Source organism: Neolamprologus multifasciatus, chromosome 3 (assembly GCF_963576455.1).
Source record: "Neolamprologus multifasciatus chromosome 3, fNeoMul1.2, whole genome shotgun sequence".
NCBI classification, from domain to species: Eukaryota; Metazoa; Chordata; class Actinopteri; order Cichliformes; family Cichlidae; genus Neolamprologus; species Neolamprologus multifasciatus.
The window spans coordinates 45,316,899-45,332,983 of record NC_140441.1 but is presented as its reverse complement, the minus strand read 5'-3'; the positions used below and the strand labels follow the sequence as shown (position 1 = coordinate 45,332,983).

General features: G+C 44.9%; 1 protein-coding gene across 1 annotated transcript; it reads left to right on the top strand.

The window, feature by feature from the left end:
- The first annotated feature begins 528 nt into the window (after positions 1-528).
- LOC146523547 (glycogen phosphorylase, muscle form-like) lies at positions 529-15,251 on the top strand. Its single transcript, XM_085147474.1, has 20 exons — positions 529-906; positions 2,294-2,395; positions 3,202-3,280; positions 3,356-3,459; positions 3,909-4,040; positions 6,923-7,034; positions 7,133-7,215; positions 8,467-8,610; positions 8,723-8,815; positions 9,214-9,360; positions 9,513-9,676; positions 9,766-9,880; positions 9,952-10,053; positions 10,131-10,278; positions 10,365-10,423; positions 10,914-11,055; positions 11,215-11,422; positions 13,580-13,714; positions 13,894-13,960; positions 14,047-15,251. The coding sequence occupies exons 1-20, from the start codon at positions 664-666 to the stop codon at positions 14,194-14,196; spliced, it is 2,529 nt and encodes an 842-aa protein (XP_085003600.1). The 5' UTR covers positions 529-663; the 3' UTR covers positions 14,197-15,251.
- The last annotated feature ends 834 nt before the right edge of the window (positions 15,252-16,085 follow it).

Sequence of the window (16,085 nt, the reverse complement as noted above, 5' to 3'; positions counted from 1 at the left end):
TGTAATCTGTGCCATTTGGGTAATTTATATTTGATTACTTCATATTACATGTAAACAGTTTTACTGTGGGTCACGTGATGAGGTTAGCCTGAAGACTTGAAGGTGAGGTTTCCCGCAACCATGACCACCTGACCTTGGACCGAGTTTTCTCTGTGGATTCGTCAGTACTTGTTCAGTTCAGACACTGAATTTAGACTCAAATTTCTTCTTGGTTTGAATGCTTTAAACCAGGGACAGAAAGATCAATGTGCTCAAAGACGCACCAAATATTTTATTCTCATTGTGCGACTAGCTTCTGAAGTCAGGGTCTGTGAAGTTTGCATAGAACTGCTACATATTCTATCCATGTGCGTCTCAGTGAGGCACAGTTAAGTCAAAGTAGCCACATTTACACTGGAAGTTAGAAAAAGTATTGTTTACAGAGTTTCGTGGAGTACCCAAACAGTAAGACGAAAGTCTTCCGAGTCGCTGATTGGCCACCTGATGATACTGAGTTTTATTTTGAAACTGTCGACCGGAAAAGCTGTTTGGCTGTTCCGTCCTGACGCTCTCAGCTGTACGTGACATATTAAAGAGGCTGGAGCATCGCTAGGCTCTGGCTGTGTTCAACGCAGAGCCGAAGAAGAGCAACGACGCGTCGGGTCACACTCCGGGAGCACAGAGATGGCCAAGCCGCTGACAGACCAAGACAAGAGGAAGCAGATCTCGGTGCGGGGCCTGGCCGGGGTGGAGAACGTTGCGGACCTAAAAACTAACTTCAATCGCCACCTCCATTTCACCCTGGTCAAGGATCGGAATGTGGCCACCAAACGGGACTACTACTTCGCTTTGGCGAACACGGTCCGAGATCACCTGGTGGGCCGCTGGATCCGAACGCAGCAGCATTACTACGAGAAGGACCCCAAAGTAAGCAACCGGGTGCACCGCAGTCGAGCACAGCTGATCGGAGGCCTGGGGGAAGGGAGGGGATGCGGGTTCGTGATGCGGATGTCAGCAGTGATGGCTGCGGCTCGTAACTCTTCGTATCCATTTATAGTCACGTTCGCTCTGACCGTGAGTCGTGTGTGCGTGTGTCCCGACAGCTCCGCTCTTATGAGATGTTACGCAACGTCATCCGCAGCTGTCTCACCTTCACCTGACCTCTGCTGTACCTCGCTCACTCATATGCGTCCACACGGGCGGGCTTGGGACCAACCAGACATAGCTCACGTAAACGCGTGTCCTCCATCCATCCCTCCACCCCCTCTCCTCTCACCAAAGCGCAAAATGACCTAAAGGCCTTGAGCAGGCAGCGAGAACTGAGCCCTCAGAGCTGCTGCATAGCCCCTTTTGCATTAGTACCTACTCTGATCAGCTCGCCACTGTTTTATTACCTACTGGGCTGGGGTTCCTTGAGGAGGGGGCTGCCCTCACTGGCTCACAGTTCTGATAACTGCGTCACTAAGACTGCATAGCAATGGCACGGCCCGAGACCCCGCTGTGCTCCAGCCTGGCTGTTCAGACGGCTATGTCTTGTCCTCCAGCTTATTGACCGGCTTTCAGGGAGGCCTTCATAGTCAAAAGATGCCGATCTGCTGTGCATAAAAGTATGAAGTGATTCTTTTCAAAGCATGTAAAATGTTAGATGATGATGATTCGTTGAATTTTCAGTAAAGAAGTTCTGGTTCTCTGGAACTGGAGGTTCAGGGTGAGCATTGCATTCAGCTGCTGCACTTTGGTGACTTTTCCTGTGACCATGTGGCGTGGTGCACTTGGAACAGCTGTCACATTTCTATACACTGAGTCAATGTGCTGCTGACTCTCAGCACTCTTAAAGTGGTGCTCAGTTAGACATGTCATACATGGAGGTCAGTGTTTAACGATACATATGCTGTGACAAAGAACAAAGGAGCCAGTGTGACCTACCCTGCTGACCTCTGCATGTCTCAGTCACTTCGGTCTACACATGCTTCTCATGCTGGAGCCGTATCAGAATGTCAGAAGCTTTGTTCTCTGTACCAGACTTGTAATGCTGCTTCTCTGAAGTGAAACGGTGTCATTGCCTGCAGTAGCTCTGCTGCTGTCTTGTCCTAGAGATCACGTGGCCGGGCCATGGGGCACATACTGTGTGCTTTATTGTCAATAACCTGACTCTGTTTCAGAGTTTCATCCAGTCATATTTGTGTTGTTGCCTTTGGAAATATTTTTGCATACAGATGTAAAAGTGCAATAACTGAAAGGAAATTCAAACTACCAGCAGCTCAGGATCAGGTGGAAGTGGAATAAGAAGCCATTTCGCTCTGTTTTCTTGCAGCGCGTCTACTACCTCTCCTTGGAGTTTTACATGGGCCGTACTCTGCAGAACACCATGGTGAACCTGGCCTTGGAGAATGCCTGCGATGAAGCCACATACCAGGTGAGGGTAATACAACACGCTTCCAACAGAAACAAAATCAAATCAACCCACACTGATGCAGAGAGGCTTCCACATCCTCAAGCAATGGCTGAATAAAGTGAGAGGGATGACCAGAGATATTATAGATTTCTAATTAGTTTTTACTTTTATTTTGACTTCCTGTTTTTAATTCAGTTTAGTTTCAGTGAGTTCATGAGTGAATCTTTAGTGTTAATTAATTTTTTATTAATTTAAATTTGAAGAAAAAAATTTGAAGATGTAGTTTTACAAGATCCCGCAAAAGTTTTTAAGTCCATGCACTTCCAGGTCAGTCTGAGACCTTGGAAACAACCATAGCAATGAGAGACGCACATGCGGGAGAGATTCACAGATTTTTATTTAGAGCTTGGCCCAAACTATGAAGACATTAAATCAGTGCTTGGCAGTAGATGCGGTTTTTATATAAGTGACAGCCATCTGAAGAAAGTTCTTAGTTTAAGGGGTTACAGTCATCACAAGGCGTAAACTGACCTTTGGCTGAATTCAGTTGTGAGCAGCTGCAGTGCTCAGGACAGCTTCAAGTAATGATGGAAGTGCGATAATGGCAGGGGAATAAAGTCTTTCTCAGGATCTTGCAGAAGTAGATCTCTCTCTCTGCGAGTCCCAGTGCTGGAGCACACACTGATGCTTTACTGTCAATAACACTCAGCCAGACCTTGAAGCTCTAATGTTCATTGCCATTAACGTGGGAGGAGTGATTAACAGCTCTGTCCTGCAGTACTCACAGCTAATACACACCTTACTGTGTGTGTGCTCATGTTCTTTAGCTGGGTTTGGACATGGAGGAGCTGCAGGACATTGAAGAAGATGCTGGTCTAGGCAATGGAGGCCTTGGACGCCTGGCTGGTGAGCTCCTGATTGGCTGCTGACAAATGGTAATGTGAAGCACAGCTGTGTCTAACAGCGCTCCCGTTTCCACAGCTTGTTTCCTGGACTCCATGGCCTCTCTGGGTCTGGCTGCTTATGGATATGGCATCCGGTATGAGTTCGGCATTTTCAACCAGAAAATTGTCACCGGCTGGCAGGTATGTCCACCCGGTGCTGTGTATGCACTTAAAGCACCTTTGCACTACAGTCATACTGAATAAGATTAGCCAGACAAAAGCGCTCTCTGTGATGGTAGCAGAGGGTGTTGCATGATGGACCTGTCACAGTTTGTTTACAAATTGTTTACACAAGATATGGGTGATGCTGATTAAAAGGAGCATTAATAGGATTATTAGGAGGATTATTCAGAGCACAGAACGTGGCAAAGTGAGAGAATTTGATGGACCATCTGTTCACTCTGTAGTCTTAGTGGAAATGGAGTTATAGTCAGAGTACCGTCTTGAAACTCCAGTGTTTGTTGTGTTTGGACAGGACGGTCTGCTGATGTAGGTTTTGTCATATAAGTCCTCAAATATGAGACTTTGCAGGACTTTTTTCATATTTTAACTAGTTTTAAACAGGAAGATGCCATCTGGTATTTCCACAGGTGGAAGAAGCAGATGACTGGCTGCGTTATGGGAATCCCTGGGAGAAGGCTCGGCCCGAGTACATGCGCCCTGTCCACTTCTATGGCCGCGTGGAGCACACAGCTGATGGAGTGAAATGGGTTGACACGCAGGTTGGTACCTGGTCGTTTCTGTATACTCTTAATAGAAAGTACTGAGACTGTCACATTTTCTCTGACACCTCTAATTGTACATTCTACTACTATTATTATTATTATTATTGGGTAACAAAGACTACAGTTTAACGAGGATACGGGGTAAAGACAAACCCCTCAACTTGCTGTAATTATCTAATAGACACATTTTTTGTTTTTTGGTTATAGTAGTTAAAAAAATTGAGTTAAACAGTGGCTGGATCAGGTTAAATGCACTGGGACTGTATGCATTAGTAACATTTGCATGCAGCAGGTCAGTTCTGTGTCTCTAGTGGCTGTCTGTAGTCTCTCTCAGGGGTCGAGGGGGAGGGAGAGCAGGTCCTCTGTTAATCGTAAGGTTGGTGCTTCAGTCAGCATGCCAAAGATCCTTGGGCAAGATACTAACCCCAAGTTTCTCTCCGATGTATCCATCACAGTGTGAAGTAGCACTTTTGTAGAAACACATAGAAAAAAAGTGCTGGTTTGAATGAGGTGAGTAATAAAGTACCTGGAGTGCTCGGGTAGAGTAGAAATTGCTACATAAGAACCAGTGCATTTACCATTTAGTTGCACAGCTGATATACAGTTGAAAGGTTGGTAATGTTGTGTGAAGCAGGACTTTTTCCCACTTGATTTATACAGTGCCAAATCACACATTTGTGTATTTGTATTGTAAGATGAAGACCTTATGATAATACAGAGAGAACCGCAACAGTCAGAAAACCCGCTGTGAGCAAGCTCTTGGTGACGATGAGAAGGAAAAACATCTTTTTAAAGTAAGAACCCTGCGGCTGAACCAGGCTCAGTGAGGGGCGTCAGTCTGCCGAGTGATTTGGGGAAAGTGGGACAAAGATGCACCGTAATCTTCAGATGTGGTTACACTCATGGCAGTAGTAATGACCATGGCAGTAGAAGAATGCAGGGTGGAGAGAGTCACGTCACTTGTTCTCTGCATCAGAGAAGGTTGAATGCAAACAATTCAATTCAATTCAATTTTATTTATATAGCGCCAAATCACAACAAAAGTCGCCTCAAGGCGCTTCATAGATACAGAGAAAAGCCCAACAATCATATGACCCCCTATGAGCAAGCACTTTGGCGACAGTGGGAAGGAAAAACTCCCTTTTAACAGGAAGAAACCTCCGGCAGAACCAGGCTCAGGGAGGGGCGGGGCCATCTGCTGCGACCGGTTGGGGTGAGAGAAGGAAGACAGGAAAAAAGACATGCTGTGGAAGAGAGACAGAGATTAATAACAGATATGATTCAATACAGAGAGGTCTGTTAACACATAGTGAGTGAGAAAGGTGACTGGAAAGGAAAAACTCAATGCATCATGGGAATCCCCCGGCAGCCTACATCTATTGCAGCATAACTAAGGGAGGATTCAGGGTCACCTGGTCCAGCCCTAACTATATGCTTTAGCAAAAAGGAAAGTTTTAAGCCTAATCTTAAAAGTAGAGATAGTGTCTGTCTCCCGAATCCAAACTGGAAGCTGGTTCCACAGAAGAGGGGCCTGAAAACTGAAGGCTCTCCCTCCCATTCTACTTTTAAATACTCTAGGAACAACAAGTAGGCCTGCAGAGCGGGAGCGAAGTGCTCTAATAGGGTAATATGGTACTACAAGGTCATTAAGATAAGATGGGGCCTGATTATTTAAGACCTTGTATGTGAGGAGCAGGATTTTGAATTCAATTCTGGATTTAACAGGAAGCCAATGAAGGGAAGCCAAAACAGGAGAAATCTGCTCTCTCTTTCTAGTCCCTGTCAGTACTCTTGCTGCAGCATTTTGGATTAGCTGAAGGCTTTTCAGTGAGTTTTTTGGACATCCTGATAATAATGAATTGCAGTAGTCTAGCCTGGAAGTAATAAATGCATGAACTAGTTTTTCAGCGTCACTCTGAGACAGGATATTTCTAATTTTAGAGATGTTGCGCAAATGGAAGAACGCAGTCTTACATATTTGTTTAATATGTGCGTTGAAGGACATATCCTGGTCAAAAATGACTCCAAGGTTCCTCACAGTGTTACTGGAGGCCAAGGTAATGCCATCCAGAGTAAGAATCTGGTTAGATACCATATTTCTAAGATTTTCAGCGCCGAGTACAATGACCTCAGTTTTATCTGAGTTAAGAAGCAGAAAGTTAGTGGCCATCCAAGTCTTTATGTCTTTAAGACATTCCTGCAGTTTAACTAATTGGTGTGTGTTATCTGGCTTCATGGACAGATAGAGCTGGGTGTCATCTGCATAGCAGTGAAAATGTATGCTATGTCTTCTAATGATGCTGCCTAGGGGAAGCATGTATAATGTAAACAGAATTGGTCCTAGCACTGAACCCTGTGGAACTCCATAATTAACCTCAGTGTGTGAAGAGGACTCTCCATTTACATGCACAAATTGGAGTCTATTAGATAGATATGATACAAACCACTGCAGTGCAATACCTGTAATACCTACAGCATGTTCTAATCGCTCTAATAGGATATTATGGTCAACAGTATCGAATGCTGCACTAAGGTCAAGAAGGACGTCAAGAAACAACAGTAACAGATATGAATGCTTTCTGGTAGCTTCCAGCTCAGTATCTGTGCCTCGGGAATATGTGAAGGATTAGAGAGTGCAGCTCTTCATGTCTCCCCGATGAACACCTCAGTTTGCCTGAAAATGTCTGAACCCAGGAACCTTGCACTGTGGTATTCCCTCACATTCCCTGTAATGATACCTGGGATAGATGGTTTGTATTTGCCCTGCAGCCCCATCTCAGTCTAGTTGGCTTGTCCTGTGGTCTGTGACATCATCCCTGACAGTAAATCAGCAGACTGTAGTTTAAACACTGAGAAATGATGAAGTGTGTGTGTTCCAGGTGGTTCTGGCTCTTCCCTATGACACTCCAGTCCCCGGCTACAGAAACAACATAGTTAATACGATGAGGCTGTGGTCTGCAAAGGCGCCCTGTGACTTTAACCTGAAAGACTGTGAGTACTGCCCTCTGCTCACATCACTCTGAGCAATGACACTTTGTGAAAAGTAGAACCAGCAGACATGGACTGCTCTTCTTGCTGTTGTCCCACAGTTAATGTTGGAGGCTACATTCAAGCTGTGCTCGATAGAAACCTCGCTGAGAACATCTCCAGAGTGCTCTACCCCAACGACAACGTGAGTGGATTTACAGCTGCACTTCTTGTTTATTTGAACTTTTGCTTAGTTCACATGAACTAGTGGGTGGTGCTGTGCGTGACATTGAGAGTATTTGCTCATCTGCTTTCACACACGTATGAACTTCAGCGACATCCCATTCTTAATCCCTAAAGTTTAACATGATGTCAGCCCACCCTCTGCCGCTATAACAGCTCCAACTCTTCTAAGCTTTCCTCAAGGTTCAGGAGTGTGTTTATCCCTGTGCCAGGTGACATTTTTACTTATCTGTCCAGTGTTTTAAAAGTTAAGATTGACCCAACTCCTGCAATGATTGCATTTGGGACTTGAAAATAAGCACAGGGTCTGCAAACGGCACAAAAATGTCTCTTAGTGCAGAGGTTCCCAAAGTGTGGGGCCCACCTCTTAGGGGGGGCGCCAAGCCATTGCAGGGGGGAGGGGCGCGGTATGAAGGAAAAAACAAAAAGGAATGCTTGGACACTGCTAGCATAATGGACAGGTTTTTGACGGGGCTCCCACACAAACGCAAAGCAGGAGATGAAGCATCGCTGAATATGTTTCCAAACCAACTTCATTCTAAGCCAGCGGTCTCCAACCTTTTTTGCGCCACGGACCGGTTTATGCCCAACAAAATTTTCACGGACCGGCCTTTAATGTGTCGCGGATAAAAACAACAAAATAGTTGAACTACTAGTACCGGTACCGAAAAAAAGAAGATTTATTCATAACACATGTGAAAAGACCCAGAAAAACCGAGTTAACGATCAAAACGATAACAAAATAATGCTGAAAACTGATAAAAACCCTGAAAACTATACATTTCACACCTGAGCCTCAACTCTCGCGGCCCGGTACCAAACGACTCACGGACCGGTACCAGTCCGAGGCCTGGGGGTTGGGGACCGCTGTTCTAAGCCAAAGACTAGAAAATATGGTGAAGCATATCTTCCCTTTGATTTCACCTGCACAAGTGCCAAGGTAGGTCTCCCTGCAGAATTGGTTTTCCCTGCGTCAGGAGCAGCGCTGGGCTGTTTAAATCACGGGCAAACAGTATCCCACATTCTTGATTTTTAGTTCACAAACACGATTTGTTCCCTTGGTTCAAATCACGGACTAACCTGATGATTTCCTCCTCCTGAGCTGCTCTCTTTTTCTGTGCTTCTTTCCATAATAATGTCAGCGGGTGTACCGGCAGCAGATTGATTGTAAGCATTGAGATCTGGTGTAACAGCTCTTCATACTCTCCTTCAGTTCTTTGAAGGGAAGGAGCTGCGTCTGAAGCAGGAATACTTTGTCGTAGCTGCAACTCTTCAGGACATCATCCGTCGATTCAAAGCCTCAAAGTTTGGCTCCACAGAGTTTGTGCGGTTAGATCTTTCCACACTGCCAGACAAGGTGAGCTTGCTGTCATTCTGTGTTATTTGCTTCTCTTTTGTTTTTTACTTTCTCTTATTGATTTCTCCTAAAACTGATGATCATGAGTTTTCTGTTTTCTCTCCATGTGCAGGTGGCCATCCAGCTGAATGACACCCACCCTGCTCTGGCCATTCCTGAACTGATGAGGCTGCTGGTGGACATTGAGAAAGTGCCCTGGGAGAAGGTATCACATCGCAAACTCTTAACTTTTCCATCCAGTGTGCATCTGTAGTGAGTCTGTGGGACCCTAATGGTGTATTCAAGACTTCAAACTGAGCTGGAGACCATAAACTCACTGGGAAAATGTTTAGTGAGCTCTGCAAATAAGAAGTAGGTGCATTAGGAGTCGCTACCTGCCATTAAAACAAATGCAGTTTTCAGACTCTGGCTACGCTGATCAGCCCATATTTTATAGACGTTCTAGGATTCTTCGACCGGGATTCAGTCTCATTGTTTGTTTGTGTCCTTAGCGCTAACCTCAAACCAAGTCACTGATCAGCTGGATGAAAAAGTGCTTTCACATTGGTGCACAGTTTCTTAAATGCTAACCTAGCTGCCTGTGGCTCTGGCCTCTGTGTCTAGGCCTGGGACATTGTGATCCGAACCTGTGCCTACACCAACCACACCGTGCTGCCTGAGGCACTGGAGCGCTGGCCCGTGGACCTCTTCCAAAACCTGCTGCCTCGACACCTCGACATCATTTACGAGATCAACAGGAGGCACCTGGAGGTATGAGGAGCATGTAATATTGGAGCTTTTCAGGCAATAAGGTGCCTGAAAAGCTTTGAGCAGAGAAAATGTGGTTCGTTCTTGAAGAATGAAACATTTTTTTATACGCACAGTGGTGAGTAATCTCAGAGTGTTTATCTTCACTCCTCCAGCGCATCTCGAAGCTTTACCCAGGGGACACTGACCGCATATGTAGAATGTCCCTGATTGAGGAAGGAAATGTGAAGAAAATCAACATGGCTCATCTTTGCATTGTGGGCTCTCACGCAGTCAACGGAGTGGCCCGTATCCACTCAGATATCATCAAAAACACTGTGTAAGGAAACCTGTAGGAATCCAGCTGCATAACATGTTACAAAGATGTTTGGAAGTTTATCTCTGACTGGTGTTCCACGTTCCTTCCAGGTTCAAGGATTTTTACGAGGTTGACCCTCAGAAGTTTCAGAACAAGACCAACGGTATCACCCCCAGGCGCTGGCTGGTCATGTGCAACCCCGGTCTGGCTGAGGTCATCGCTGAGGTGGGTTAGTTATTTGTAAAAGTTGTAAGTCTTTGTAGAGATCTTGCCTAACTCACCTGCTTAACCTCCAGAAAATTGGAGAGGATTACATCCGTGACCTGGACAAGCTGAAGAAGCTTCTGGACTTTGTGAATGATGACGCTTTCATCCGGGACGTAGCCAAAATCAAACAAGTGAGAGCTTAAAATGACAAAAGTAAAATGCACTCTGCTTGCATGCTTCTTCTTACACCCTCTGTCTGAACTTTCAGGAGAACAAGATGAAGTTTGCAGCGCATCTTGAAGCGCACTACAAGGTGAAGATCAACCCCAGCTCCATGTTTGATGTGCAGGTGAAGAGGATCCACGAGTATAAAAGGCAGCTACTCAACTGCCTGCATATCATCACACTGTACAACCGTGGGTGCTGCTGAGCTTTAACTCTGAATCCAGACTTGTCTTCTGTTTAACAAACAAACAAATAAACAGTCTTTCTCTCTAATCAGGCATTAAGAACGAGCCCAACAAGCAGTGGACACCCAGAACGATCATGATTGGAGGAAAGGTGAGCAGCAATATTCCTAAAAGTTTAATGTGGTCAGAAGAAAGCCTGTCATGGAAGCAGTTTATTCCCACACCCCACTGCACTTCACACTACATCAAATCCAGCCTTATCTAGTATGTGTCTAGGCCACTTTGACACAGTCAGTCATAAACATGGCTGTCCATCTGTCTGCACATGGATGTTGTTGCATCAGAGAAGCTGCTTGTAGACATCTGTCTCACCAAGCAGGACCTTTCTTCTTCTTCTACACTAACCTCATTCAGTAGTGTTTATTCACCTGCAGTTTATATACTGCTGTGACAGGACAGGCTATGAAACTGTGATGATTTAGAAGCACCTCTGGAGGAAAATTGAGCATGACTGAGTTGAGCTGCACGTCTTGGACGAGTTGAAGCTAGCTGTTAGCCGCTATGAATTTAACACCTGTTTTTGAACTTTGAGGATGTGGTGAGCCTCTTGGTTTCCCAGCATGTGCCTTCTGCGTTTCTAGGCTGCTCCAGGATACCACACTGCCAAGATGATCATCAAGCTGATCACGTCCATCGGAGATATCGTTAATAATGACCCCGTGGTGGGAGATCGCCTTAAAGTCATCTTCCTGGAGAACTACCGCGTCACACTGGCTGAGAAGAGTAATAAGTTTTTGACTGTGTCTTACTGGAAATAAGTGATAATATCACTTATTTACACTACAGCTGGATAAACCTGATCATTTATGTTGGGTCATTCTCTGTTGGGACAGTAGCACATAAAGCTGACTCGACTGTATTCCATGTGTCTCCTCTGTGCAGTCATCCCTGCAGCTGACCTGTCTGAGCAGATTTCCACAGCAGGTACTGAGGCCTCGGGCACAGGGAACATGAAGTTCATGCTGAATGGTGCCCTCACCATTGGCACCATGGATGGTGCCAACGTGGAAATGGCAGAGGAGGCTGGAGAGGAGAATCTGTTCATCTTTGGTATGAGGGTGCACGATGTGGAGGCTCTGGACAAGAAGGGGTGAGTTTTAAAATGGTCTTGGTTCAGAGGTGTGTGTGTGTGTGTGTGTGTGTATATATATGGAGATGTAGATATACATCCACAACATCAGGGATAAGTGAGATGCTTGGCTACAACAGCCAAAAGGAGACTAGAGGCCAAGATCTAGGTAGCATAGAGGGATGTTAGCCAACTTCAGTTGCAGAAAGGTAACTAAGAAGTACAGCAAAGTGTCCATACCTGAGGCCTTGGAAACAGCTGCTAAAGATTCACAGCCTTGGCCAGCCGCTTGAAGAAGTATACCTGAGAAACAATATGAGAACAGCACCACCGAGGCTGGGGGCTTTTTTCCATAGGCGAGCGGAGCAATACTGGAAGAGCATATGGGAGAAAGATGCAATGCTCAGTAGCCAGTGGATCTAAGAGCAGACCACAGCACCCTCCCTGAACATGACCCAGTAACCATCACAGTGTCTCTAGTATGAAGAGCTGGACAGCGCCAGGCCCCGACATGAGTCACTCCTATTGGCTACAGAGGCTGACTGCTCTCCGTGAGCGTCTAGCAGCACAAATGAACCAGCTGCTAGTCAATGAGAGACGCACAGAGTGGCTAACTAAAGGCTGGACAGTCCTGATCCCCAACAACCCCCAGAAGAGACCGGTCCCATCCAGCTACCAGCCAATAAACTGCCTCACTACCAGTGTTGGTCAAGTTACTTGAAAATGGTAATTAGTTACTAATTGCTGATTACTTCTCCAAGAAAGTAATCCAGTTACTTTACTGATTGCTTATTTTCAAAAGCAATTAGTTACTTTATTGCTTAGTTACTTTTTTAAATAACATGATACACAACCTGAATATAATAAGGCAACAGACCTTTCAGCCCAGTTCTATTTTTTCTGCATAATCCATCATATAAAACTGAATCAAATGGAAAAAGTCTCTTTAAAACTTGTTTTATTAGTTTATTAGTTATCTTTTAACTTTATGCATCAAGTAAAAATTAAATTATATGCAACAATCTTTGACTGGAAGAAATGTGTTTAACATTTAAACCTATTTCCTGCATAATCCAGCAGATAAAATAATGTTTTGTGTTTTCACTCTTTCAAATAGATGCGAGTAAAAACAGCAGAAAATAAATAAAATCAAAGACTCAGCAGCTCTTAAATCTATTGTCACCTGTTTAGCAGGAGTGGGGCGGGTGGAGGTTTGCCCACAGCGGTCCTGTCAGTGGGAGGATCCGGGGATTTCACCGTGAATGTCACATTCACGTGGCAGCATGCTCGCTGCTCGCTCAGAGTTGAAGTTTAATTTTTCGCTGTAGAAAGAAGTTTTCTTCCCACGCAGAGTGAACAGCAGACGCTAATGTTTTTGTCACTTTTTACAGAATCAAACTCAAAGTAATGTGATTACTTCCACGCTTTAATCGTTGCTTGGTCGTGCTCTCTCTGCACTCCATATTATCCATTGTTGATCTGCACACGTCTGTTGCTGCCACGGACGTCTTACGCTCGAAGATGTGGAGGGTGAAGGTAACAGTGGTCCCAGTGGTAATCGGAGCACTCGGTGCAGTGACTCCCAAGTTAGGAGAGTAGCTCCAGCAGATCCCAGGAACAACATCGGAGATCTCTGTCCAGAAGAGCGCAGTCCTAGGAACAGCTAAGATACTGTGCAGGAGCCTCGAGCTCCCAGGCCTCTGCTCAACTAGTTAGCTGAAGTAACTTAACCATGTAATGGGAGCTGAACATCACATAATAATAAAAACTGAAAAGCATTTTGCATCTGGGATGTTGTGCTTTTTAAAGCCCTGCTTTACCACCATGGTAACCACAGGAGTAACTTCCATCCACCGTCTGCTCTGTCCTGTGGAGCACAGCTAGCATTTCTGTGTTTTTTGCCTTATTTGATTAAACACATTTGTCGTTTCCACCTTTAGATTGAGCAGTTTTATGTTAAAAGTATTGTGTTTCACCATTATTGTGTTGAAGGAACTGAGGATTTAGTACCTCAGTGTTTGAGCTCAGTGCTCAAGATGGGGAGCATAAACTACTCTTCTATGTTTGTGTGTCAGCATCCATCACATTGTGCTGCTGAAAGTTGATTGAAGTGTCCTGCTTTGTCGTGAGAAGACTAAACAGAAGCACCGCCCCTTTATATGATGACTCTGTCCTCAGCTACGACGCCGTGTCCTACTATAACCGTGTCCCCGAGCTGAAGCAGGCAGTGGACCAGATAGCAGGAGGCTTCTTCAGCCCCAGCCAGCCTGGCCTCTTCAAAGACCTCGTGAACATGCTGATGCACCATGACAGGTGAGCGCTCGGTGGTCCCTAAACTCATGAGTCAGTACTTTGCATTCTAACTCACACTGTTGGCTCCAATGATGTCGTGTCATTGCTGAGCAAACATGTGACTGACTTTCCCAGGCGTTAGACACGAGCTCAAGAGTGAACAATGCAGCTCACTGTTGAAACATTTTTATGTCCTGCAGGTTCAAGGTGTTTGCTGACTACGAAGACTACATCAGATGTCAGGAGAGAGTCAGCGCGCTCTACAAGGTACGCTCTGCTGCTAGTGAGGTCATGTACACAAGTATTGTCCAATAAATGGCACCTGGCCTGTGACGCCCTCTCTGTGTTAACAGAACCCTAAAGAGTGGACCAAGATGGTGATTCACAACATTGCTGGCTGTGGAAAATTCTCCAGTGACCGCACCATTTCTGAGTATGCCCGGGAAATCTGGGGAATGGAGCCCAGTCTGGAGAAGATCGCTGCTCCGGATGTCCCTCGCTAAACCAAACTACCTTCGTCCGTAGCTCAGCACGTGGTACGGCAGCCAGAGACGAACCCTGTAGCTTCTCACTGTGCACTGTGGCATTATTTCTTTACAGTAACAATCCCTGTACAACCTCAACCACTTCCGGTTCACCCTGTGCTAACTGGAGCTGAAATGGTCCACTATGCATGTGTGACAAATTAAAGGAAAAAGCAGAACCTGCGACTCCCCCACTGAGGGCTGTGGAGGTATTTTGCCTCCATGGGTTTGATCCACTTTTCTCTTTTTAAGGGGAAAGATTGTTGATCCTGAAAAGAGAGGGAATGATTGTTGGAAGTATGGTCTGCCATTAGTCCATTTCCAGAGAGTGGGAATCAGTGCCAAGGATTAAGGCTGTTGGCGTCCCCTTAATAAATTATTTCATCACTTGTTTTTCCTTTAACTTGTTACATGTCTTTATTTTTCTTTCTTCACCAGTAGCATTTGTATCACTTGTACAAGTACTACTAGGCATTGAGCTGTTTTATGTAAAGTGTAAACTGTAGGACGCATAACAAGTACTGTTCATTTTATTATTTTTACTAGTAGTACTTGTACTCCACTAACTGCAGATTATGAGAAAACTGGGAATGTGTTCGGTCACTCCAGAATAATTGAGGCCTGTCTTTAACTAGATTACATTCCCTCCTTCCAAAAGCCAGCAGAACTGCAGATAAGCCCGAGTCCTGTCACTGTTCCTGACCAGTCACGTCTTCCATGGAAGAGTGTAGCCTCCCAGCAGTACTGTAACTAAAAAGCATGTACCCGTGTTTCAGCACATGACTATTTCACGTTCACTGTCCAGCTGCTTGTCCAGTGTTGTATGATGTTAGCTGAATGTATTCATTTGTGTGTTTATTATAGTTGAAGTTTGGTAGCTGTGGCATCCTCTCAGCATGTTGTCTTTGTGCTGTCGTCTGTTAGACATTGATGGTGCCTACTCTTTGCATACCTCTCTGGAACATGTGTGTGTACTCTCAGCTGTATTTGTGTGTAACATAGAAGAGTGATATTAAAAAAGCATTTATCATCAACTTTTTGACTCCTGGAGTTAATGTGTAATTCTGTTTGAAGAACGATTTGAGCAAAATGAGGAGAAAGGAAAACGATGCAATCAAGGAAAATGTTCCAACATCTGTGAAGGGACCAGCATTTAAAAGTGAAAACACGCACACTTTATCCTTTCATGCAATTCACACAATTTTCTGACTAAATCAACGACCCACTCCAATACTCTATTCGTTTATTTTGGTTTTCTCTTTTTCATTCCAAAGTGGGGAAGTTTGTCTTTTACAGCACGGTCAGCTTTTCCCTATTTTCTGAAATTCTGATATTTTTTTCTTCCTATTTTTCATTAGAACTAACCTGCTGTTTAAACTTAGGATGTCACTTTAGTCTCGTGACTTGTTTGATGCACAATTAGCTGCAGTTTTGCTGATTTATTTTATTTTATTTTTTATTCTCCAGTCTTTCTCCTGAAATAGTCCACCCATACCTCCTCCAAGATAGTTCAGAGTTTACTACTCTCTACAAATTTCCAACAAACAGGAAGTGGGAAGCTGTGTTTTTTAACAAATTCTTAATATACACCACAAAAACAGTAAATGTACTTATTCTAGCATATTCTTATGTTATTATACTTACATTGTGGACTTCAGGAAGCACACAGCCCCACTCCCCCCCCCCCCCCCCCCCCCCCCCCCAATCATCCTGACTGACACCCTCATCACCTCTGTGGACTCATTCCGCTTCCTGGGTACCACCATCACCCAGGACCTGAAGTGGGAGCCCACCATCACCTCCATCATTAAGAAAGCCCAGCAGAGGATGTACTTCCTGAGGCAGCTGAAGAAATTCAACCTGCCAAC

Coding starts and splice junctions, on each gene's coding strand:
- LOC146523547 (XM_085147474.1), top strand. CDS start 664: ATGGCCAAGCCGCTGACAGACCAAGACAAGAGGAAGCAGATCTCGGTG. Junction 4,041..6,922: donor TGAAATGGGTTGACACGCAG/GTTGGTACCTGG, acceptor TGTGTGTTCCAG/GTGGTTCTGGCTCTTCCCTA. Junction 7,035..7,132: donor TGACTTTAACCTGAAAGACT/GTGAGTACTGCC, acceptor GTTGTCCCACAG/TTAATGTTGGAGGCTACATT.